The 23502-nt window shown below is 34.1% G+C and overlaps 3 protein-coding genes across 12 annotated transcripts; 2 read left to right on the forward strand and 1 right to left on the reverse strand.

Moving 5' to 3' along the window:
- Positions 1-2881: 2881 nt before the first annotated feature.
- On the reverse strand, positions 2882-14351 carry LOC101262282 (G-type lectin S-receptor-like serine/threonine-protein kinase At1g11330). 2 transcript variants are annotated; one of them, XM_026029416.2, is made up of 8 exons: positions 14315-14351; positions 5274-6329; positions 5070-5177; positions 4475-4683; positions 4089-4299; positions 3760-3997; positions 3526-3676; positions 2882-3445 (listed from the first exon to the last, which is right to left on the reverse strand). In XM_026029416.2, exons 1-8 carry the CDS (start codon positions 14346-14348, stop codon positions 3155-3157), a joined length of 2298 nt encoding a protein of 765 aa, XP_025885201.1. In that variant the 5' UTR covers positions 14349-14351; the 3' UTR covers positions 2882-3154. The 2 variants fall into 2 exon arrangements, with proteins under 2 accessions (XP_025885201.1, XP_019067887.1); XM_019212342.3 differs by lacking the exon at positions 14315-14351 and having other exon boundaries at positions 5274-7364.
- Positions 13857-20350, forward strand: LOC101244147 (thioredoxin-like fold domain-containing protein MRL7, chloroplastic). 9 transcript variants are annotated; one of them, XM_019212343.3, is made up of 7 exons: positions 13902-13968; positions 14162-14220; positions 14866-15634; positions 15739-15823; positions 15907-16018; positions 16133-16245; positions 16320-16770. In XM_019212343.3, exons 3-6 carry the CDS (start codon positions 14889-14891, stop codon positions 16234-16236), a joined length of 1047 nt encoding a protein of 348 aa, XP_019067888.1. In that variant the 5' UTR covers positions 13902-13968; positions 14162-14220; positions 14866-14888; the 3' UTR covers positions 16237-16245; positions 16320-16770. The 9 variants fall into 9 exon arrangements, with proteins under 9 accessions (XP_010316633.1, XP_069150594.1, XP_025885202.1 ...); XM_010318331.4 differs by lacking the exon at positions 14162-14220 and having other exon boundaries at positions 13857-13968; XM_069294493.1 differs by lacking the exon at positions 14162-14220 and having other exon boundaries at positions 13863-13968; positions 16330-16770.
- On the forward strand, positions 18977-20350 carry LOC101243851 (U-box domain-containing protein 8). Its single transcript, XM_004232717.5, has one exon. It carries the CDS (start codon positions 18977-18979, stop codon positions 20090-20092), a length of 1116 nt encoding a protein of 371 aa, XP_004232765.1. The 3' UTR covers positions 20093-20350.
- Positions 20351-23502: the final 3152 nt, after the last annotated feature.

Consider the following 23502-nt stretch of genomic DNA (forward strand, 5'->3'; position numbering starts at 1 on the left):
TTTTAATTGTTTTTAATTGTTTTACATTTTTTTACAATTTGGTTAAGAGAATTATTTAACTATTAAATGATAAATATGGTTCAATATTTTGATATTTAGGGGTAAATTGGTCTTTCAGCTTTTATCTTTGAGACTTTATGTTTATAATAATACTAGTTGTCAAACACGTACGTTGCACGTGTATCCCATATTATTTAATACCAAACATTTCAAATGATATAATTATTTTAAAATAATTGATGCATTAAACAATATTTAAAGGGTAAAAATGATGTTTCTGGTAAAACATTCAACTACGGATGCAAGATTAATAGAATCTGAAGAATTTATGTTTCTATTGATAAAAGCTTTTTCTTTTAATCGTGTGAGATACACTATATTTATTGGTAAAAAGAAAGATTACTACTTCAATTATATGATTTGTCAAGATTGTCAAATATCTAACACTATATTTCCATACAAAATGAAAGAAGTTAATTAAACAAAGCAATATATCAATAAGAAAAAAAATGACCAATAAATAAAAGATTACATAAGAACTATGTGAAAATACAAAGTGTAATGGACTAATATTTTCTATTCAATTTATAAAGAGAGAAATTGTGTATATGAAAGGTTGTGAATGAATATATTCAATTGTAGAAGCTAAAATGTTTAGCAATTAAAGTCATTAAGAAGTGAAAAATAATAAATTGTGACATCTAACCATGTATTCTCTGCAATTAAATATCGATATTGTATGAATCTCTCCATATGCTCTAACCTCTCTCTTCATATGCTCTAATGTTTAAGTTTTTTAAATTTAAAATGGTAATTGTTTTAAGTGCTCAAAATTCATCAATTAAGAAGAAAAATTGTTAATGCAACTCAATGATAATGGCAAAAGAAATACTCATAAATGCACTTCAAATTATTACGGTAACATTTTAGTGATATGTAAAAAGTTTTCTGTTATGGAACTTAAATTACTATTTAATAATAATTATAATAATAATCAATAATAATAATATAATGGTATTATTGTAGTAACTCAACTAGGGTTATTTTGGTATTTCAACTTTCAATTTTTTTGTTCCCACTTATAATAATATTAGTCTTTGCTCACGTGCAACGCACGTGTACCCTATTAATTAATATTTCATTTTTTTTAAATGACACAAGTATAAAATATATAAATGAGGCATAAAGTAGATTTTTTAGAAAAATAATCATAAACTTGAAACAATGAAGGGTGACATGTATACTCCAAATTTTGTGAATTAATTGAAACGTCAAGTAATATTACCCTATTATCAAATATAGATATGAGAACCATATATTTATTCAGTGGTCATTTGTATTACATACACTTGTATAATATATATGCATGACTTTTCAATTTAATTGGTACCATAAAAGTGAGGTTCAACCATATTATTTTAATTGTTACCATAAAAGTGGCATTACTACGATGACTTTTTGAAAGTTAATGTCTCTATGATCATATACTATGTGTTGACAGTAATAACTACATTTCTTAAAGGATGAAAAAGTTCGTCAAAGAACCAACAAAAATTGAAATCCCAAAATAAAAAATAGAAAATTATCACATAACGTATAAAATTGAGCAATACCTCGAGAATACATTTCAAAATTACTAAAATAGTCAAAAAATAAATATAAAGAAACATTCAATGATACAACATATTAACAAGACCACACAAAAATAAAATAGTAACTGTGTAAACCTCTTCTAGTCTCGGTTGAAACCATAATGAGGCTAAGCATATCAAATACCATAAAAGCAATAAAAAAGTTGATATTCAAAGAATACATCAAAATCTAATATTAAGAAAGAAGAATCAAAAGCAAATAACACTAAAAAGATCACAAAATTAACAAATTGTATTACAGATTCTTAGCACAATTTGATAAAAACAAGATCAAAAACTTAAAAAAACATATTAAAATACAATAAACAAAATTAAGATTAAGTAAATAAAATAATTAAAAAAAAAACATAAAGATTCAATATGAATGAAATTATCTTTAGTGTCTATACTAGTTCTTGTATATCTTTTCTCTATTAACAACAAAAGGTGATAAAGAAATAATTACTGACACAGTCCCAAGCCAAAATTAAATTGATTTTGATAAAGAAGAATTGATACACACATTTATTAAGAAAAATACAACTTTTGGTCTTTCCTCTTCTTGTAACTATTTCCTAAAAGAATTTGAACCATTGTGTCTAGAGACATGAATTTAAATAAAAAAATATTATCTAATATATTAAATTAATTATATATTAATATTTATTTAGTTTAGAGATAAAATAAGGACAAAATAGTAATTCAATTTTTAAGTTGAGAGCTTCATGCTTATAATAATATATGATATGATATGATATGATGATTATTATATCTTTTAAAAATTGAGTACTCCATCCGTTCAAAAAAGAATAATCTCCTTTCTTATTTTTTTTATAATAACTTTTCACGTGTCATGTTTAAGACCACAAAATCAAAAGACAATTTTATACATTTTGACCTAACTTTAATTTAGGACCACAGAATTTGAAAAAAAAAATTTATACTCTTACGCTCCGTATCAAACCATATTATTGTTCGTATATTATCTTTTTAAACATAAAGTATATAATTAGAAAGAGTTACTTTTTCGGTGTGAACTTTGTAGAGAAATGAGGACAATAAAGGGGATAAAATCTCAGTTCACACTGAATAAGAAAACAAGAAGAAAGTTCCTGATGGGTGATGGGAAACCAAGAAACCCAGCAATTTTTAAATTGATCTGTGATATTCACGTGTTTTTAAGATACACGTGCCTCGGCTCCCACGTTAGCAATTATTTATACCACAGCCAAAAATTCAGTGAAACAAGATTGTTGTAACTCAATTCATTCAATTCTTATTAAGATTTAGCTATTTTATTTGTTCTTTTATGAATTTTAAGTAGCTAAAAATTATTGTTTTGTTTATCCTAACAATATATATAACATGTGACATATCAAATTAGAAAATGTCTTGTGACAATCTCTCCAGAATCAATTTGGACAGCATATCAACCCAATTCATTGAGCTAGTAAATGGACGGGTCAGTAACCCTCCCACACTTGAACAGATTGCCTGATGACTGATGTATCATAATCAGCTGACTAACGACCATCAGGTGTAGTAATAGTCACCTCATTGATCGAAGATGGTGTTGTTTCTGTGGTACCCGATTCAGAGTTGGGGGTAATCAATGGCTGCTTCGGGGAGGGAACCGTTGCTTCATTACTTAGCATGAATAGAACTGATGACATGGTTGGTCTGTCCCCTGCATTCACTTGCAAACACAATAGCCCTACTTGAATACAGCGTAGTGCTTCCTCACCGGGGCAAGAATCAACTATAGTTGGATCTATCAGCATGAAGGCCTTGCCATCATTCCAAAGCTCCCAGGCCTGAATCAGTAGTTCATTTAAATGGATAAATTTGATTCTTAATCAAAGAAAGATTCAAACATTTGCATTTCACAACTTACCTGTCGTATTAAATTTGGAGGGGAATCACTATTATAAGAGATTCTGTTCTTTTTTCCACTGATGATCTCCAATAATATGACACCAAAGCTAAAGACATCAGATTTTACTGAGAAGAGACCAGCTAGAGCATATTCAGGGGACATATAGCCACTGCATAGAAAAGGAGCTATAGTGAGTAGGCAAAATATTGGTAAGTAGTATGGGAAAAGACCTTTCAGTATTTGCTTGCTTACTATGTGCCAACTATTCTAAGAGTATTTGCTTCATCTTGGTTTGCGCTAAATATTCTTGCTGTACCAAAATCTGATATCTTGGGGTTCATATCTTCATCTAAAAGAATGTTGCTGGCTTTCAGATCACGGTGGATTACTCTCAATCTTGAGTCCTGATGCAGATAGAGTATCCCTCTAGCTATACCAATAATGATCTCATGCCTCTTTTTCCAATCAAGCAAAGACCTCCTGCTCTCGTCTAAGTTGTACATATCAAATTTATCCAGTAAGCACACATTTGACAGGAGAAAAGGGTTAACACATAAACACATAGTAGTAAATTATCATACCGAATATGAAATAGTCTAGACTTTTATTTGGCATATATTCATATATCAACATTTTTTCCTCCTCTTCTACACAGCAGCCAAGGAACCTAACGAGGTTTCTATGTTGGAGTTTTGCAATGAGAAGGGCCTCAGTTTTGAATTCACTTATGCCTTGCCTTGATTGAGTTGATAGCCTTTTCACAGCTATTTGCTGCCCATCTGGCAATTGACCCTAGAAATTGCAAAAAACCGATTGTCACACCGTCAAAACATAAGTACGGCCAGCAAAGATATTAACTAAAATCAGGATATATACTATCTGGCAATTTCTGGAGGGATTTCTTTCCATTTTCTTTAGGTGTGAGCGCATATTCGTGTATCAGGTATTCAGGTTGTAGTAACAATACCTTAAAAACAGGCCCAAAACCTCCTTCTCCAAGCTTATTATCAGGGGAAAAATTGTTTGTCGCGGCTTTCAAGTCATGTAATTCAAAGAACTTCAGTTCAATGTCACCTTTCTTTTCTTGTCTCTTTCCAATGGAAGTTGCAGGTTTTGACATGTTAGTTGCTGAGTCAGAAAGTAACATTTCCCTGAACTTCATCTTTCTCAAAATCCCTGAAAAGGCAATTGAAACATGAAGTCTATAGATGAAGCTGTACATCAGTAATTTTAACTTATAATCTAATCCATGATTGTATTGACAGTGAGAACACAGTTAAGCCAGACAAATTGCTGCTAGTAAGAAATAGAATGTCACACGAAGACTGCCCGAGTTCCAGCAGTTCAATAATAAATCCAGAAGGACTAGGTTCGCTTATTGGCATCCCACATATATTCATTGTCAAGAAAATGTCAATCTCGATTGAAAGCTAGTTCATTAGGTGAGGATAGCCAAGACAATATAAGGAGACAAGAGCCTATACCCTCATGGCCTCAACCAATGTAGGCCACATTAACATTCATGAAGCGCTGGAATAACTATTGGAAATATAAAGAAGTACCTTTTTTCTTGAGCTTTCGTCTCCAAAGAAAGTAACAGCATGTACCACAGACAAAAATTGCTGAAGTGATGGATGCTACTAGCACTACAAACAATGACTTTTTATTGCCTGAGCAATGAGATAGATGGGGAGAGGAGAAAAAGAACATAATGTCAGTTTTAAGTAAGCACAATTAGAACAAGATGCAGTTTAGAAGCACCTAACCTTTGTTTGAACGCTCAAAAACTTTTATGTTTAACACTGCTTGACTTGAATTACCAGACAATCTTCTCAGATTGATAAGATCATCATTCCATAATAAGCACACTCCACTATTGCTGTAAGCATAAGCCTTGCATGAGCAATTGGATGAACATATATATTCACAGATCCGATCATTCCCCACTTGCACTGATTCAGATGATGCAGGAAGTTCTACATTTTGCATATGAACAAAACCATTGTTATTGCTGCCACACTGCAGCGGAGTTATTCTCACACACCCACCAGAATAATCATTAGTATCCCAACCTAATGGAAACTTGGGTTCATAACCTTGTAAACATCCACAGGTTGGACTGGTATTTATATCACAAATTCCAAAAGCACCACATAAATTCATTGTGTCACACATATCAATAGGTACAGACCGCATAAGCATCCAATTCTGATGCTCATTAGACCAGAAGAGTTCCCTCATTAACCCGCTATGATCTAGGACAATTCGAGAAACGACAGATTCATTGAAGACATTGTAAGTAATAAATGCACTATGTTCTGTTGGATTATAACTGAAGTTGGATTCCACGAGATTCAAAGGCCACCAGATCCACATTTTCACGAGGTTACGTAGCATGACTAACTCACCATTTTGATTAGGGTCTAATTCCAAAGAGAAGTGTCCTGAAGCTGTATCATTCGTATTCGTCCAAGAAGTAAGTTTCTGGAGTGTGTTCTTGGACTTATCAAATCCAATCCTTGCACCAGGCAGCCATGTATCTGTAGGATAATCAAAGCTCTGCCACTGTATTTCAATGCCATTAGTCAAAATGAAATTTCCAGAATCAAGAAGTACTGCCCTATTGACATCTGCTGTGGATAAATTAGAGTCCCAGACTCTTTGTTTAAGTGCATTAAAGATTCCTAGATTTCCATCAGAGAGCTCTAGGTGAGAATTATTGAAGGGAGGGCAGATGGGGCTGTCCCTATTTGCTACCCAAACCACGGTGTTGGGCTTTATGTTTGTATACCATATACCAATAAAAAGCTTCTCACAATCACCTGGACAGAAGAAACCGAGTTCAAACTTCCCTTGTTTGGACACTAAAGTATTTGCTGCAGAGAAGGAAAGGATTTGTCCAGGCAACAAGTTGTCTGAACGCGTATTATTGCACCTAACTAAAGAAAGCAAGAGAACTAAACCAACCAATAATATCTTCATTCCCAAAATACCTTTTCTTGAAAAAGTATTGACAGGTCGAGGGAAAAGGTGAATTAACAATCAAACAAACATTCAAGTGTCCATAAATATATCATATGTAATCATCTCAGAGAAGAAGGAAAAAGAAAATTAGTCTTTGAAAATTCTACCAAAACATTAACATCACCAACCAATCAATCAAACACCCTAGTCAATATATTTGAAAATATCTGATTGATGAAAATGACATCAAACTGTAGTAGTGCATGCAATCATTCCACTAAAAAATAAGTACTGAGAATGTTGTGAACACGGATAGCTCAGATAATGCTTATCTGGGCAGAGGCTGGCTAAGATGTTGGGCCTAAGGTTTAACAACGAAGAGGTACTCAGCCCAACAAAAGATTTTCTGAGTAGGAATTACATGACTTGATTACTTGTTATAACTTATATCAGTATTTTCCATTGCAATTCAATAGTTTTAAAGTTGCAGTTGTAATTAGACTATAATTGATTATACAGTACTCAAGTATTTGTGTTGAGAATTCTGATTTATTAGAAATAACTAACTAAGAGTTCCAGCCATTCCCTTTGAATGCTCCTTCTAGATACTTGCTGCAATAATGGCTGGAAATTTTGGTACCGAAATAACCAACTTATGAAATAGGACTTTTGTTTGGTTATACTATTTTGTAGAAGAGGAAACAAGAACCTTTTTTTTTTTTTTTTTGTGAAAAGAAAAAATAAGCTTCTTATTGGTAGAAGATGGTATTCAAACTATTAAACTGATCAACAAATGGTGATTTACACCAAAACAGAAAGGAACCATAACAATCGATTTAGGAAGAAGAAGAAGAAGAAGGAGTTATGTGTTGAATTGTAGAAGATGCAAAACTACTATCTTCATGTATTGATTCTCATTTATATACAAGAGAATTGTAATCACATATCCAACAAATACAAAAGATATGAAATACAAAATGTGTGACTAACTAACTTTCAAAAATCTAACTAACTTGATGTGACATCCAACTAACACTCTAACTAACATAACTAACAAACTAATCATAATTATATTGTTAATACCCCTCCTCAAGTTGGCAGTGATGATCTTACAGCCAACTTGTTGAGTAATGCTGAATGTTTTTACTCCAGTAAGTGCCTTTGTGAGTATATCTGCTAGCTGCTCAGTGGTAGAGATGTGATGTAGTGAAATGAGCCCCTCCTGAAGTTTGCTGCGTACAAAGTGACAATCGACTTCAATATGCTTGGTTCTCTCATGGAAAACAGGATTGTGAGCTATGTGGATGGCAGACTGATTATCACAAAAGACAGGAATAGGTGAAGAATCAGATATAGTTAACTCCTTTGTCAACCTGTGAAGCCAAACCAGCTCACCTACTACCTTCCTGATGGATCTATATTCTGCTTCTGCAGAAGACAATGAAATGGTTTCTTGTTTCTTTGATTTACAGCTGATTGGGCTGTTCTCAAGTAGAACCAAATATCCACTAACTGCTCTTCTTGAGTCTGGACAGGATGCCCAGTCTGAATCACAATATGCTCTGATTGAGCAATCAGAATCTTTGGAAAGATGAAGGCCTAGAGTTGGATCCTGTTTCAAGTACCTAAGAAGATGAAATGCTGCCTGTAGATGTGAAGTTCTGGGATCTTGCATAAATTGGCTCAAGTGTTGAACACTGAATGCTATATCCAGTCTAGTGTTAGTAAGGAAATTCAATTTTCCTACTAGTTTTCTGTAGTATGTAGGATCAGGTAATGGAGTTCCTTCTTTGGCCCTTAGTTTGATGTTTGGATCAAGAGGAGATGTAAGTGAACTCTGACTATAACAATCATATTATTTTTAGTAAATCCAATACAAACTTTCTTTGGGAGACAAGTACCCCTCCTGGTATGTCAAGTATCTCCATCCCTAGAAAGTAATGCAATCGACCAAGATCTTTAATCTTAAAAGTATCATCCAAGTAGGCCTTTAACTGTGTAATCTCAGCAGTGTCTGTTCCTGTGAGAATAATATCATCAACATAGACGGCAACAAAGACAACTAAGGCACCAACCTTTCTATGGAAAAGTGAGTAATCATGATGAGAATGTACATATCCTCTGAGTGATAGAGCTTCAGTTAACTTGGCATACCATTGTCGACTAGCCTGTTTCAAACCATAAAGAGACTTGTTTAGCTTGCACACTAAGTTCAAGTCATCCACAGCAAGCCCTTGTGGTAGTTTCATGTATACTTCTTCATGGAGATCACCATGAAGGAAGGCATTGTTCACATCAAGCTGAGACATCTCCCAACCCCTTTTAACAGCACAAGCAATTAAGGTTCTTACAGTGGTCATTTTAACCACTGGAGAATAGGTCTCTGTATAATCCACACCAGCCTGTTGAGTATAGCCCTTAACTACTAGTCTTGCTTTAAACCTTTCAATGTTGCCATCAGACTTGTGCTTTACTTTATACACCCATCTACATCCAACTGCCTGTTTTCCTGCAGGTAACTTTACAAGATTCCAAGTATTATTTGCATAAAGTGCATCAAACTCTTGCACCATGGCATTTTGCCATGCAGAACTTAAGGCTGCCTCTTCATAAGATAAAGGCTCACTATCATGGCAAATGTTTTGAACCAGTGCTTGACTATTAGATGCAATATCATTGGGAGTAATGTGATGGTGTTTAGTGAACATGGTATTCAAAGAGAAGTTTTTATCAATGGGAATGGACTGTGTGGTAGGAATATGAGTCTTTAGGGTAGGAACTGAGTAGATGTAATCTTTCAAATGTGAAGGAATCTTGCTTTCTCTTTGTGATCTTCTGTGTGGTAATGTGGGGGGAGAATGTGATTGATTTCTGTTATGATATGGGGAACTAGGTGATAAGGTTGGAAAAGTAGGAAGCACATCTGTATTTTGATTTACCAAAGTGCTATCAAGCATTGAATCAATACAATCATCAAAAATATCTAAAGAAACAGTCCTGTTATATGTAGATTCTGTACTACGAATAGAAGGAAAAACACATTTATCTGAAGTTAATGTAAAAGGGAATAGATGTTCATGGAACACTACATCCCTAGACACATGTATCCTTTTTGTGGCAAGACTCATTACTTTGTATCCTTTTGTTCCAAAGGGGTAACCTACAAACACATGAGGAGTGGTTCTAGGTTGTAGTTTATCCCTCTGAACTTTGGGTAATGTTGGGTAGCACAAACAACCAAAAGATCTAAGTTTGTTGTAGTCTGGTTTTGTTTTGTATAGGATTTCATAAGGACATTTGTTCTTCAAATAGACTGAAGGAAATCTGTTTATAAGATGTGTTGTTGTAAGTATACATTCCCCCCAGTATTTTATGGGAAGTTTTGATTGAAATAGAAGGGCTCTTGCTGTCTCTAACAAGTACTTATGTTTTCTTTCCACTATACTGTTTTGTTGAGGTGTATATGGACAGCTCTTTTGATGAATTATACCTTTGGATTGAAAGAAGGATTTGGTTTCATTGTTATTAAACTCAAGTCCATTATCTGATCTAACAGTTTTGACTGTGGTTTGAAATTGATTCTCTATCATATTTACAAAGTTTTTGAGAACTTGTAAGGCATTGCTCTTGGTGCTTAACAGATGAGTCCGAGTTGATCTACTAAAATCATCTACTATGGTGATAAAATATCTGTAATTATCATGTGTATGTGTATTATAAGGACCCCATATATCAACATGAATAAGCTCAAAAATGGAATTAGAGTGTGTAACACTTTGGCTAAAAGGCAATCTTTCTTGTCTTGCCATAGGACAGATTGTACACATAAAAGGTTGCTTGTTTGAGAAATTGGCTGGGATGGTAGATATTTTCCTCATTTTCACAAAAGGCACATGGCCAAGTCTATTATGCCACAATAGGTCTACACTATGTTTAGTAGATATAGTATCAGAAGTAGAAGAACAGACAGTATGACTATTACATTTGTTGTTATCATGTAAAGTTTTGTTTGTGGCTTGACCATTATTGCTAGACAAAGAAGAATTGTGATTGTTGTGAGATATGCAACAGCATGTGGTGAAGTTAGCAGGGTTCTTCAGACATCTTGAACAAAGAAAATAGAGTCCTTCTCTGAAACTACCAAGCACCTGAGGCCTCTTCACTGAAGGGGCCTGCAGTAAATAAGAAACACTAGTAAACAGGACAACACTTCTCATTGAAAGAGTTAATGAGTGAACTGACACCAGATTGTATTTAAAAGAAGGCACATATAGCACATTGTGTAAAACAATTCCAGATGTGATTACTACATCTCCAAATTCTATCACCTTGACTTTGTATCCATTGGGTAAAGAGACAAGCATAGGGTAAGACATGGTTTGAACATTGGTAAGAGAAGATTTGTTAAAGGTTATATGGTTTGATGCTCCCGAATCAATGATCCATAGGTCAGCACTTGATTTAAAACATTCACATGAAGGATTGCCAAAATCAATAGATGAAGAACATATTATAGTACCTGCAAAGTTCACAGAACCAGCTTCCATGTTTGAGTTGTTCAAATCAGTTCCTTCAACTCAAAAATTCTGCAAAAGTTTCATCATGTTATCATATTGATCTTTAGTGAATGTAACCATTTGATTCTGATTATTCTGCATGCATTCTTCTCTTTGTGCAGATGCCACATTATCAGATGATCCATGAACATTGGCTACAACTCTCCTTCCTCTATATTCATTATTACTGTTCTGCCTTGCATGAGGTCCATTGTTCCTATTAGTCTGGCTAGGATATCCAATCAACTTATAGCATCTCTCCCTGACATGTCCTGTCTTTTTGCAATAACTACAAACCATAGCACTTCTATTGTTACTGTTAGCTGAAAAATGGTTGGATCCTCCATAATTGTTGTTACTTGTATTGCCAGAGCAGTTTTCACTAGAGAATGATGTTTTGTAGTTTCTTCTTGTTGATCCCTTTCCACTATTGTTAGAAGAGTTCACATTCAAGGAAATCGATTCCATAGGGGTTTGATTAGCAGGTTTAAACTCCCTTTGTTTCTCCTCTTGAATCATCTAGGAAAAGGCTTGTGCCATTGTTGGAAGAGGATTCATCATAAGAATGTTGCCTCTTATCACAGTATACACCTCATTCATCCCCATTAAGATTTGTATCAAGCGTCTGTCTTGTTCTGCTTTGTATAATCCATCTTTGGCTCCACAACTACAAGCACAAGAGCACTGATTTTTTACATTCAAAGTGCTCAATTCTTCCCAAAGCTTTTTCATCCTGTTGTAGTAGACTGTTATATCCAAATTTCCCTGTGTGAGATCATTAATCTCTTTTTGAATTTGATACAGCTTTGCTCCATTTGTTTGGTCATATCTATCTTCAAGTTCCTTCCAAAGTTCCACTGAATCACTAACATACTCTACACTATCTGCAATTTCCTTAGTAAGAGAGTTTAAAATCCAGGAAGTCACCATGTCATCGCATCTCTGCCATTGATGCAACTGATTTGAGCTTGCAGTTGGTTTAACACAACTACCATCAATGAATCCAAACTTGTTCTTTACTGACAAAGCTCGCATAACTCCCCTTCTCCAGGATCTATATCCTGTTCCATCGAATTGAGTTGGTACCAACACCATACCAGGGCTATCCGAAGGGTGTATGTAGAGAGTGTTGTGTGCATCATCATTAACAGAGGTTCCTTGTGCTGAAGGAGCACTTTCAGGTCTTGTCATGATGAAGGATCGACTGGATCACAGGAAAAACAATTAAACAAGAAGAATCAACAACAAATTCAAATCAAAAGTAGCAAGAACAGCCTTGCTCTGATACCATATTAAACTGATCAATAATGGTGATTTACACCAAAACAGAAAGGAACCATAATAATCGATTTAGGAAGAAGAAGAAGAAGAAGAAGGAGGAGGAGGAGGCATCGTATGTGTTGAATTGTAGAAGATGCAAAACTACTATCTTCATGTATTGATTCTCATTTATATACAAGAGAATTGTAATCACATATCCAACAAATACAAAAGATATGAAATACAAAATGTGTGACTAACTAACTTTCAAAAATCTAACTAACTTGATGTGACATCCAACTAACACTCTAACTAACATAACTAACAAACTAATCATAATTATATTGTTAATACAAACATAAAAGGGCAAAGCCGTGGTTTGACCACATATTCTATTCAAATTTCAAACATAAAGGATTTTTATCATCTTCGGAGAAGAAAAAATAATAGTACAAGAATTTAATAAACAAAGTGACGGTTCACCTTTGCTATCATAATTGAGTGAAAATAAAATAAAATTGAAAGATGAATTCCTTAGCACCAACCGAGCATCATTAGTTTCCTTGAAAATCCATTGTAAGGCATTTTGACGAATGAAAAGGCTGACTTGGTCCAAAAACAAAATTTCCAACAAGCAAGGCAAGTTCTAAGAAAATAATAGACAAGTCCGTAAGCTCGTCTGACTAGTCTAGAAAACGGGACATAGAAAACTTCCTTATGAATCACACTTTAATTTATGTCATTAACAAGCAATATTTGTGATAGAAGTTGAACTACAGGTAAAACAAAGATGGTACATATAGAGTTTCAAGATTTTCTGCCAATTATGGCGATAAAGCTATGCGGAGAGGGACTGATCAACGAGCTATGCAAAGGTTATCGGATGTTAATGGATGGTGAGAAAGGCGTGATCACAATTGATAGCTTAAAGAGGAACTCTAAGCTGATGGGATTGCAAGATTTTAGTGATGAAGAATTGAAGAACATGATTAGAGAAGGAGATATGAATGGTGATGGAGCTCTTGATAAGATTGAATTTTGTATTTTGATGTTTAGATTGAGTCCTGACTTGTTACTTGTGGCTCAACAATTGTTACATAAAGCTCATCAATAACAAAATAATACTGTCCACCTTAAGTGATACTGTACTACTATTCCTGATTCATCATATTCATATGTAATGTTTCACTTCATTTGTCAATGTTAAACTTTTCTTCTTATCAAGTTAGTTTGCATACTATAATTCAATTAAATTTCACAGAGACGTTATTTTCTACCAAATATAGGTATTGCGTTAATAGCTTTATCCAACAAAGGACAAATAAAAAAAATCACCTACGATATTTTTATCACCCCAGAATTTTCAACCCTCTCCATTAGCCTAGCGGCCAAACTTAAGAACATATTTGGACCAAAAGAGGTATCAGTGAACCAAACTTTAAATGGAGGGTATATCTAAACCTTTTCTAATAGTTTAGGGGTATATTTGACCCTTTTCCCTTTAAAATATAATTGTCAAAATACCAACTTAGCTATATAATAAAACTAATTACTCAACTTTCATTAAATATCCCAAAAATATTCTAGGCCAAAGACCAATAAAAGCTAGGCTAGAAATCACCCTAAACAATTTTTTCCCCTCTCAAGTAAAATAAAAAATAAACCTAAGTTTGGAGCAAAGGTAGGTGTTTTACGAGACAATATTGGGTTATGGTATTCATTTGGATAAAGTTTAGAAATATTTTCGCCTCATGTCATTAAAAATATTTAATATTTTTTATGAAGTTTCAACTTAAAATAAATATTGGCTGTTGTTTTTATTCATTTGCTCTGCCCTCCCATCCTTCAAAATAAAGTTGAAATATTTCTTATAGGATTAGAACAAGTAGGGACTGGACAAACGGAACTTGAGATTTAGCTTCTTCATTCTCAGGTAGTCCTTTGTTGTATTTTTAAGAAAGGTAACAAAGTACTTGCGAACGGATTATTTATTATTGCTATAAACTTTGATTCTATGATTCACTAACCTTTAGCTCTGCTGTTTGCCATTGTTGTAATCATCAAGTTATAAACATAATTAATGCACTGTTGGTTGCACTTGTACTGTATCGACAGTCTGGTAACTTATGCACACAACCTGTTTGATTATTTGCTCATTAGACTTTTATCCTCTATGCTTCAAAATAGGTAACCTTTTAACTGTAGCCAGAAGCAGACTTAGGATGTTAAGCCAGTCCATGTGGAGTACCACCATCTATACTACTATTTAGTGTCGGTGGGTGACAATGCTGACTTAGTTCAATACATTTTTGTAAAAGTGGGCTAGTAGTACTGTGCTCAACAATTCAACATCAATGTTATGGCTTCTACAGTTGACTTTGTTTAACTACATTTTGAATGTTATGCTAGTCTTTTTCTGTTTGTCTTTTAGTTATGTACATAAGAATATGGAGTGGATGTTTTCTATTTTGTGTTTTGTAGAAAGGAGTTTGATAAAATCTGTTCTTAATTTTGATTGGTGTTATCGACAGGTTTTTTATATTAGGAGTTATCCCTAATAGAGATTTTGATTTTCCAGGCGAAGTAGTTAAGCGAGGGAAGATGGTCATCCATTCTGCATTAAATCTTAACTTTTGTGCTATTTCATCACTCTCTGCACTCAAAGCAGGGCAACATTGTAGTTCTTGCTCTTTTTCTAACTTCCTATTGCCGCCTCCTTTGAAACGTTTGACTTGCTTTGCCACTTCAAAAAAGTCTGAAGAGGAACATGTGTCTGATCCTAAGAATAACTCTGGTTCAAGGTCTAGAAAAGCTATAAGGTCCCGGGAAAGTAAAGTAACTCATAACGAAGACAAAGATTCTGCCAAGATCTTCCCATCAACAATCCCTAAAAAGCCAAGGCGTGGTCGCAGGAGCGAAGCAGCTGCAGTTGAGGATTTTGTTCGTGATTCATTAGAAAAGACATTTGCCTCTATCCGAGAGCAGAACTCTGATATGATGAAAGATACCGAGAATATCCTCAAAGATAGGGTTGATGATGACACTGAGTCTGATGAAAGTAGTGATGATGAAGATGACAGCAGTAGGGATAAGAAAGAAAAGAAAATGATCATTGAGGAGGAGGATCCAAATTGGCCTCTGGATGCAGACGTTGGATGGGGAATTAGAGCATCAGAGTATTTTGACAAGCATCCAATAAAAAATGTTATAGGAGAAGATGGAGTTGAGATCGATTGGGAGGGGGAGATTGATGATTGCTGGGTGAAGGAAATCAATTGTCTTGAGTGGGAGAGCTTCGCTTTTCATCCCAGTCCCCTCATTGTACTTGTTTTTGAGAGATACAATCGGCAAGTGGATCTTGTTTTGTTTACAAATTGAAGTCCTAAAGGATATATTCTATAAGCAATATGCAAGTCTTTTATGTTCTCTGAGACAATTGCTAATTGCACAGGGCTAGTGACAACTGGAAAGCTCTTAAGGAGCTGGAGAAAGCAGCCAAGGTGTATTGGAGTGCCAAAGAGCGCTTGCCTCCTCGGGTTTGTGAAACATAATCACTTCTCCTTACATTGTGCATTAGTAAACCCTCTTATCTTACATTTCCCCTAATTACTTGGTGTAGACTGTGAAGATTGACATTAATATTGAGAGGGATCTAGCCTATGCGCTTAAAGTCAAAGAAAGTCCACAGATATTGTTCTTACGAGGAAACAGGATACTATACAGGGAAAAAGGTACTCTTTATATATCCCCTCACTAGTTTGATAAAGTAATTGTAATCTTTTCAGCTAAATTCATTGTTATGTTGAATGATTGTTTACTTTGCAACTCCGGATAAATTTGTGCAGAAATTCGTACAGCTGATGACTTGGTTCAAATGATAGCATATTTTTACTACAATGCGAAAAAACCTTCATGCATTGATGATGCAGCTTTATCTCAACAGTCTTAGTCAACGGAGGTACTGATGCTGACTTGTCTAGGCTTTCATTGAAGCTCATAGATTAATGTCACTAAAAATATTTGAACTTCTAGCACGTCGCAGATTAAGAAAGAGGCAGTGGAGCATGGATCTATCCCTGTATAACTGGAACCAATTGTGGTCGTTTTGTCACTGGAAAACAATTGACCAATTGAGGGCAGAACCTTAGAAGAATGACTGGTTGAAACGAGATCATGGTACTGCTCGCTTGATGCTTGCAGGTGCTGATGTAATTAGCAAGTGGAAGGTTGAAGAAAAAGGTTATATCCTATAATGTGCTTAAATTAGTGCCACATTTATTACTATATAGAAGAGGATAGTTGGAAAGAGAACACTCAGTTGCATGATCTTACTTTAGTTCTATTTGCTTGTTTACATATCATACTAGCCCTAGATGTCTATAAATTACTTTCTGTATTTAATTAGAAAAGTTCATGCATCTTCTGTTACTTGTATCTTGACCTTGCTGGCTATAACTAAATTAGAGTTATTGTTTTCGGGGGAGACGTATGTCACGCTAGGTACGGAACTTTTTTCCATTAATACTAACCTAGATAGATATGAATGGATAATGTATATACCTTGCTTTATTCCATCTTAAGATAAGAAATTAAAGTTAAGATCAGATAAACAAGACACTGTATGTCCATTGGATGGGTTAACTGTGTGTGCTTTTATCTGTTTTAGGTTATATTCAGACACTAAAGTGCTTTCCTTTGAAAAGTTTTGGATACCACATTATCAGGAATATGCCCTGATTAAACATATGTTAAATCACTCAACATCAAACCTAACTAGGACCATTTGTAGATAATACAGTTTAACAAAACCTGAACTCTGAATAGACTCAACTAACAAACTTTCACCTAATTGACCTCTTAAATATGCGGTGATCTTGTTTATCTACTTAATTCTTGGTGGGTGAAGTCTGACGATATTGTGGTGGGAGGTGACAGATATTTGATGATACTCTCTCAATTTTAATTTGTTTTGTTTTTTCTACTTTCTTTCATAGTCCATTTCAACATATGTTTAATTTCGATGGCATATTTAAGGCTACAAGGTTAAAAGTTATTTTCGTATATTCTTCACATGTGTAATTTAAGACCGCAAGATTTAAAAAGCTTCTTTACTTTCTTAAATTTTATCTTGTAGGATCTGCACAGCTTCCCTTGTTAGTTGTTATGTTTTCTTATCCTTTGTACTTGAATTTGCTACCCTTGATTCGAGGGTCTTTTAAAAACATTTTTACCTCCACGTGATAGTAATAAAATTTGTACAAGTTTTATTCTCTTCAAACCTCATTTGTGAGATTTACTGAGTATATTATTATTATTTTACCTTGTTAAATTAAAAGAGATGAAGTATAACGAAGGAGTTGGCTAGAACACCAATCTAGAAAAAGTTCCACGCCCTTCCGAAGAACCTATTGTATGGTGGGACAAATAAAACCATTTAATTGATCAATAATTTTATAAGTAACATTTATTAAGTTGTGATGATAGGAATATACTGTAAAACGATCCAGACATTTGGCAAATATGAGAGGTTGTCACGAAGGCTTTAATTTTGTCATAACGGAAAATTTACAATTTAAAAGAGGTCCCATTTACCAACCTATGTCATTCTCAATTTTCTTAATTCCAACATCCATTCACTTATTTATTCTTGTCGTTTGCTTTTATGATTATCACAGCTATCGAAAATAGGCGTATATACCCTTTTATATAGTTGGAAATTATTGCATGCTAAGTATTAATAATTTATTAAGTGAGAATGAAAATAGCATCTTATATCAAGGATCGAAAAAGATAAAATGGATTGAGATTAGAAAAAGTAAAAATTTTATCAGTAATATTTTATACTATTAATTAATCAAGTTAATTAACTTGGAACGTATATACTATAAATCTCTCATCGCAGGATCACGAAATTCACGTGGTAAAAGAAACATTCAACTCTTTATATTGACGTGTTTTTATGTTATTGGATTTTAATGCTTTCTATAAAAAATTTAATTTGCATATTTAAGTGAGTTGACTTGTAACAGTTCCACTTCCACCGCTAGGGGTAAATCAGTAAATGAATATAATTTTCATAACGGTTACACTTTCTCGTGACTACAGACCGATATATTAATCAGGGGACCGTTAAGATAGCACCCTACTAAATTTTACTTCCAAAAATACCCCTTTTCATTAAACTGCGATTTTTTGAAATTTTGTTAACCAATGAAAAGATATTGAGTTTATTTTTAGGAATAACTTATAAGATTCAATTTCCTTTTTTAAGAGAAAAAGTGACCGACAAATCTTTTTGGATTAATTTAGCTTGAGAGTCCCAAACGGCAAATATCAGACTTGTCACTATCTAGCAAATTACTATATGTTTTTTTTCCTAATTATTATTTTCACCTACCCATTTTGAGATAATGTATTACGATTATTCAAGATATGATGTGAGTTAATATATTACTATTATTGATGTCATTTTCAAGGAGAATAATGTCATTTTACATAGTGATGCATGTCACAAGCTGAGCTCTTCAACCTCACAAGTGTACACCTTTTACTTGACCTAAACCTCATAAACCCTCTCTTACCTCCACACACACACTCTTCTATATCTGTAGATAGATAGATACGTATAGAAAGAGAATCTAGAGAGAGAAAACAGAAACCCATTTCCCAGAAAGAACACAAAAATAGAAATGGCAACTTCAACCCAGTTCCCGGACGATTTTCGGTGCCCGATTTCCCTTGAAATTATGTCCGACCCGGTTATTCTGTCGTCGGGTCACACCTTCGACCGCTCTTCAATCCAACGGTGGGTAGACTCCGGCCACCGGACTTGCCCGATTACCAAGCTACCCATTTCCGACCCGGTTTCTCTCATCCCTAATCATGCCCTTCGGAGTCTCATTTCCAATTATACCCTCGTCTCTTTCCCCAAACCACTCACATACCCTGAACCGCAGTCCCTTATTCAAACCCTTATTGCTTCTTCTTCTTCTAATTTGGATTCTAAGCTCCACTCGCTTGACCAACTCAGTAAGCTTTCCAAGCGTGATTTGGCGATCCGAAGGAAACTCACCGAGTCGGGCGCTGTATCTGCTCTTCTCAATTGCGTTAACTCGGATGATGACTCGGGTGGTTTGCAGGAGAAAGCGCTTCATTTGTTGTTGAATTTGAGCTTGGATGATGATAACAAAGTGGGGTTGGTGGCAGAAGGGGTTGTGGGGAAAGTGGTCTCCTCTTTACGAAGAGGTGCTGGAGACTCGAGGGCGGTGGCGGCCACGGTTTTGACGAGTTTAGCGGTGGTGGAAGTGAATAAGGCAACCATTGGGGCATACCCAGATGCAATTCCAGGGTTAATTTCGCTGCTTTGGGGTGGCAGCGGTAGAGAGAGAAAGGAAGCTGCTACTGCTCTCTACACGCTGTGCTCTTTCCCGGATAATCGGGTTCGGGCCGTGCAGAACCAGGCTGTTCCAGTACTAATTAAGAATGCTAATTTAGGCCTAGAAAGATCAGTTGAGGTATTGGGATTATTAGCAAAATGTAAAGAGGGTCGTTATGAAATGTTTAAATACTGTGGGTTGTTGGATATTTTGATAAAATTCTTGAAAAATGGGTCTTCAAGAGCTGTGCAATATGGTCTTTTGACTATCAGCTTGCTGTGTAGTTACAGTGAAAGGATGCGTGTGTTGGCTGTAAGAGAAGGGGTGTTTGAGATTTCTGTTGGGTTATTACAAGATGATAATGAGAAAGTGAGAAGAAATGCTAATAGCTTGATTCAGGTTTTACAAGGGCAAACATTAAGTCTTTGAGATATGAATTTGGAAAGTGTTGATTTTGAATGGATTATTGGAAGCTTTGGAGGGTGAAGAAGAAGAAGGTGAGTTTTTAGGCTTCCTCATAATTATTTTTGTTGAATAGTTTTTCTTTGTACAAAAAGATTAGAATTTTAGGGCAAAAAATGTGCATCTCTCTTTTTCTCTATCAAAATCTCTTTTGTTTTTTTGGTTTTATATTATCAACATAAGAATAAGAATGAAAAGACAAACATCAATGGTTCTTTCACTGTCTCATCATGAGTTCTGTTTGATGTAAAATTAAAAATCCAATCTTTCCTTACAGTAGTAGTAAAAGAATGATCAATGAGAGCCTATGTATAAAGAGTAAGCAAATACAATAGTGTCCAAGATATAATCTACAAAGTAATTAGGCATGATACTAAGAAAGGGTGATGAGTAATGAAAGATTTGTGATCCACATTGGTATTCTTGCTTAAAGATTTCATTTTGTGCATGGAAGGAGGAAGTACATGATTGGTTTTTAGAGTTTCCACATTACATATCAAGACTGAGACTATTGCTACTTCATCAATTTTCACCTGTAATTTGCGCCAAACACAACACTTTGTTCTCCTAATTGTTCTCCTAATTCAGAATTTTGGGTTTATGAGTTCGAGATTCCAGATAAACCGGCTCATTGGCTTTGCACAAACATCAACATGTGTGCAAAAGTTGTGTGAGTTGTCAAATGTAGTTAGTTAGTTAGAGCAATGTAAACTAATTTTCACATGTTTTGTGTGCTGTTGGTATGTAATTTGGGGAACTGGATATTTGACAACTCCAGACGTAAGTTTTTAGCTTTGCAGAATAAAAAAGAGAGAAACGATAAATGGACACACAGTTGAATGGGACCAAATAGTATTTTCAATTTGGATTACATTCATTATAAGAATGAATGAACCTTCCATTCATACCTATCCTTGTTAAATTTTTAATTTACTATTAGGGAAGAATCTTATATCGAGGTTTGAATATAAAACAAATTAAAGTTAGAAAATCTTAGGTGACCATACCCCCCCGCACGCTTAGCATTTAGATTCCTCTACCTCTAGTGAATTAAATTAAATACACCACAATTTCAACGCTCTATTTTGGTCGCAACCAAACAAGCCACAATGTCATCACATTAAATTAAATTAATAAATGTCGTGTATATATTTTCTATGTAAAATTTTACTTCTTTTTTTTCTCATTCACATTATGAAGCTTTTGTTCTTTCTTTTTTTCTTGTGGACATATAATTCAATTCAACGACAGTTACATGTAAGATTCATTTCTGGTCCTTCCTAAGAAGGTGCCAAATCCTATATGGCTTTTTGCTTCATTTCTCTCGTCAGTCGTCAACGTCATTTAATTACACAATTTTCCCTTCAAATTGGTTGATCATTAATTTTATTTTTTAAAAAGAATTGATCATTAATGTTGCCCCTTCAAAAAGTCAAACTTAAAACCCGGGGACATTAAGTATTTTAAGAGCATCACACATAATTTGTGATATATGTTATGATACGAAAATACAATTCATGTATATGAAAAAGTTACTAGTAACAGTCAAAAATTAATGACTGAACACTAAGTGCCCGTTTCAATAGACTTATTTTAAGTGCATTTAAGTAAAAACAGCTTTTAAGCAGTTTTGAAGTGTTTGGGTGAAGTTAGAAAGTGTTTATAAGCATTTATTTCAAAGCTAAAATAACAACAATAAGTCAAAAATCATCAGTTTGAAATCATAATTTATTATTTTCGGCTTATAAGTCATAAGTCTAGACCAATCCAAACGGGTCCTAAATAAGGCAAAAGCACAAACAACCCATTTAAGGGGGGGTACACTATCTCATGGGCCTGGGCTTTATATTGTGGATTGACAAGTTTGTAACCAGCCCAGCAAAATAATCTACATTTGGATCAGCAATCAACTTGAGATAAATATTTGTTGCACATGGAGGCTCGTTTGAACAATATCTTGTGGTATATTTTATACTGATTATTACTCAAAATGCATAAAAATGTAGTTTTGAATATACTACTATCTCTAGATTATAATTGATTATTTCATGTACTCATATTATTTTATCTCGTATGATAAATTTAAATAATTTGGGATAAATTTCTAGTACAAGTACAACTTTACCTGTTATTGTCCCTAAAACGAAAGCACATTCTACGTCATGGGAAACATAAATCATTCTAAAGTTACTAGTGTGATGGTCATCATTAAATTAGATGCTGAGGAAATCAGTGACCGCGAAAATACAATGAATAAAATCTAAGAAAAATACTTTATTGATTAATAAAGTAAAGAAGATTTTTGAATTTTATGGTCTTAAATTAAAGAAACGTAGAAGATATCAAAATATTCTTTAATCTTGTGATTTTAAACATGTCAGAAAAAAATTGAAATTAATTAAATAGTTTGTAACAAAAAGAAAGATATTTATTTCTAAACAGATTTAAAAAAACCGACAAATTAAAACCAAGGAAGTAGTAAGTGATGAGTCATGCTTGGTGGACCATAGTTTGAGCTTAAAAAATTGACTTAGATGGTGAACTTAATCAAATGAACAAATGGTATAGTGTGGATATGTTATAGAAAAAGTAGTGTTTCTATAATATTGTAGTAAAGTAGCAGTAACAGGGTGTAGTGGTAGATTCAAAAAGGAATAGGAAGGTGACATGATGTAGCCCTCGTAAAAGCCAACATTCAACTAAAAGATGGGACGAATGTCATAATTATCTTCAACTACTTCATATGTGCTATTAATAAAGTGGTCTAATTAATTACATAGACATTCTTGTGCTATACTACTATTCATATATTACTGTATGTATATGTACTACTTCATAAACAAGCAAGCCTATCACAGGCCAAATGATTTTAACCTCATGCCTTCACGACATCCTTCAGCCACAATACACTACTACCCATGCTAAGAAAACAAACAATTTCATTGGGATTTTGATTTATCTAGTAGACTCGTTTTAGCTTTAATGTGTCTAGGGGGACTATGATTGATCAAATTACTATTTTGTGAATTTAATAGAATTCAGTATTTCGAGTTTTCAAATGTTAAATATTGCAAGTGTGAAAAATAACTATGAATAAAGTTAGATATATTAACTTTTTGATTATTTAGAATTCCTAACGTCTAAATTCAGTATATATCTTCTAACATAACATAGTTGTATTTCTAGCCTCTAGGTATGAATTGACATATAAGATCTTTAATTTTTGCTAATTGTGATTGTGACTGAAGCCTTGAAAATCAACATTATTTTGTTAAGAGAAATAAGAACATATATAATGAAGACTTAGGCGTAAAGGGCCGACCAATAAGAAAGAGACGTGTCCATATATAATACTGTTGAAACTTAATCCCGATCGA

The sequence above is a fragment of the Solanum lycopersicum genome, chromosome 2 (genome assembly GCF_036512215.1).
Source record: "Solanum lycopersicum chromosome 2, SLM_r2.1".
NCBI lineage: Eukaryota > Viridiplantae > Streptophyta > Magnoliopsida > Solanales > Solanaceae > Solanum > Solanum lycopersicum.

What these genes read in the sequence shown, in the direction of transcription:
- LOC101244147 (XM_010318331.4), top strand. Translation starts at nt 14,889, where the DNA reads ATGGTCATCCATTCTGCATTAAATCTTAACTTTTGTGCTATTTCATCA. An exon ending in GTTTTTGAGAGATACAATCG is followed by an intron (nt 15,635 to 15,738) that starts GCAAGTGGATCT and finishes CTAATTGCACAG; the next exon opens with GGCTAGTGACAACTGGAAAG. An exon ending in AAGAGCGCTTGCCTCCTCGG is followed by an intron (nt 15,824 to 15,906) that starts GTTTGTGAAACA and finishes TACTTGGTGTAG; the next exon opens with ACTGTGAAGATTGACATTAA.
- LOC101262282 (XM_019212342.3), bottom strand. Translation starts at nt 6,489, where the DNA reads ATGAAGATATTATTGGTTGGTTTAGTTCTCTTGCTTTCTTTAGTTAGG. An exon ending in GTTTTGGGCCTGTTTTTAAG is followed by an intron (nt 4,300 to 4,474) that starts GTATTGTTACTA and finishes TGCAATTTCTAG; the next exon opens with GGTCAATTGCCAGATGGGCA. An exon ending in TCTAGACTATTTCATATTCG is followed by an intron (nt 3,998 to 4,088) that starts GTATGATAATTT and finishes TGTACAACTTAG; the next exon opens with ACGAGAGCAGGAGGTCTTTG.
- LOC101243851 (XM_004232717.5), top strand. Translation starts at nt 18,977, where the DNA reads ATGGCAACTTCAACCCAGTTCCCGGACGATTTTCGGTGCCCGATTTCC.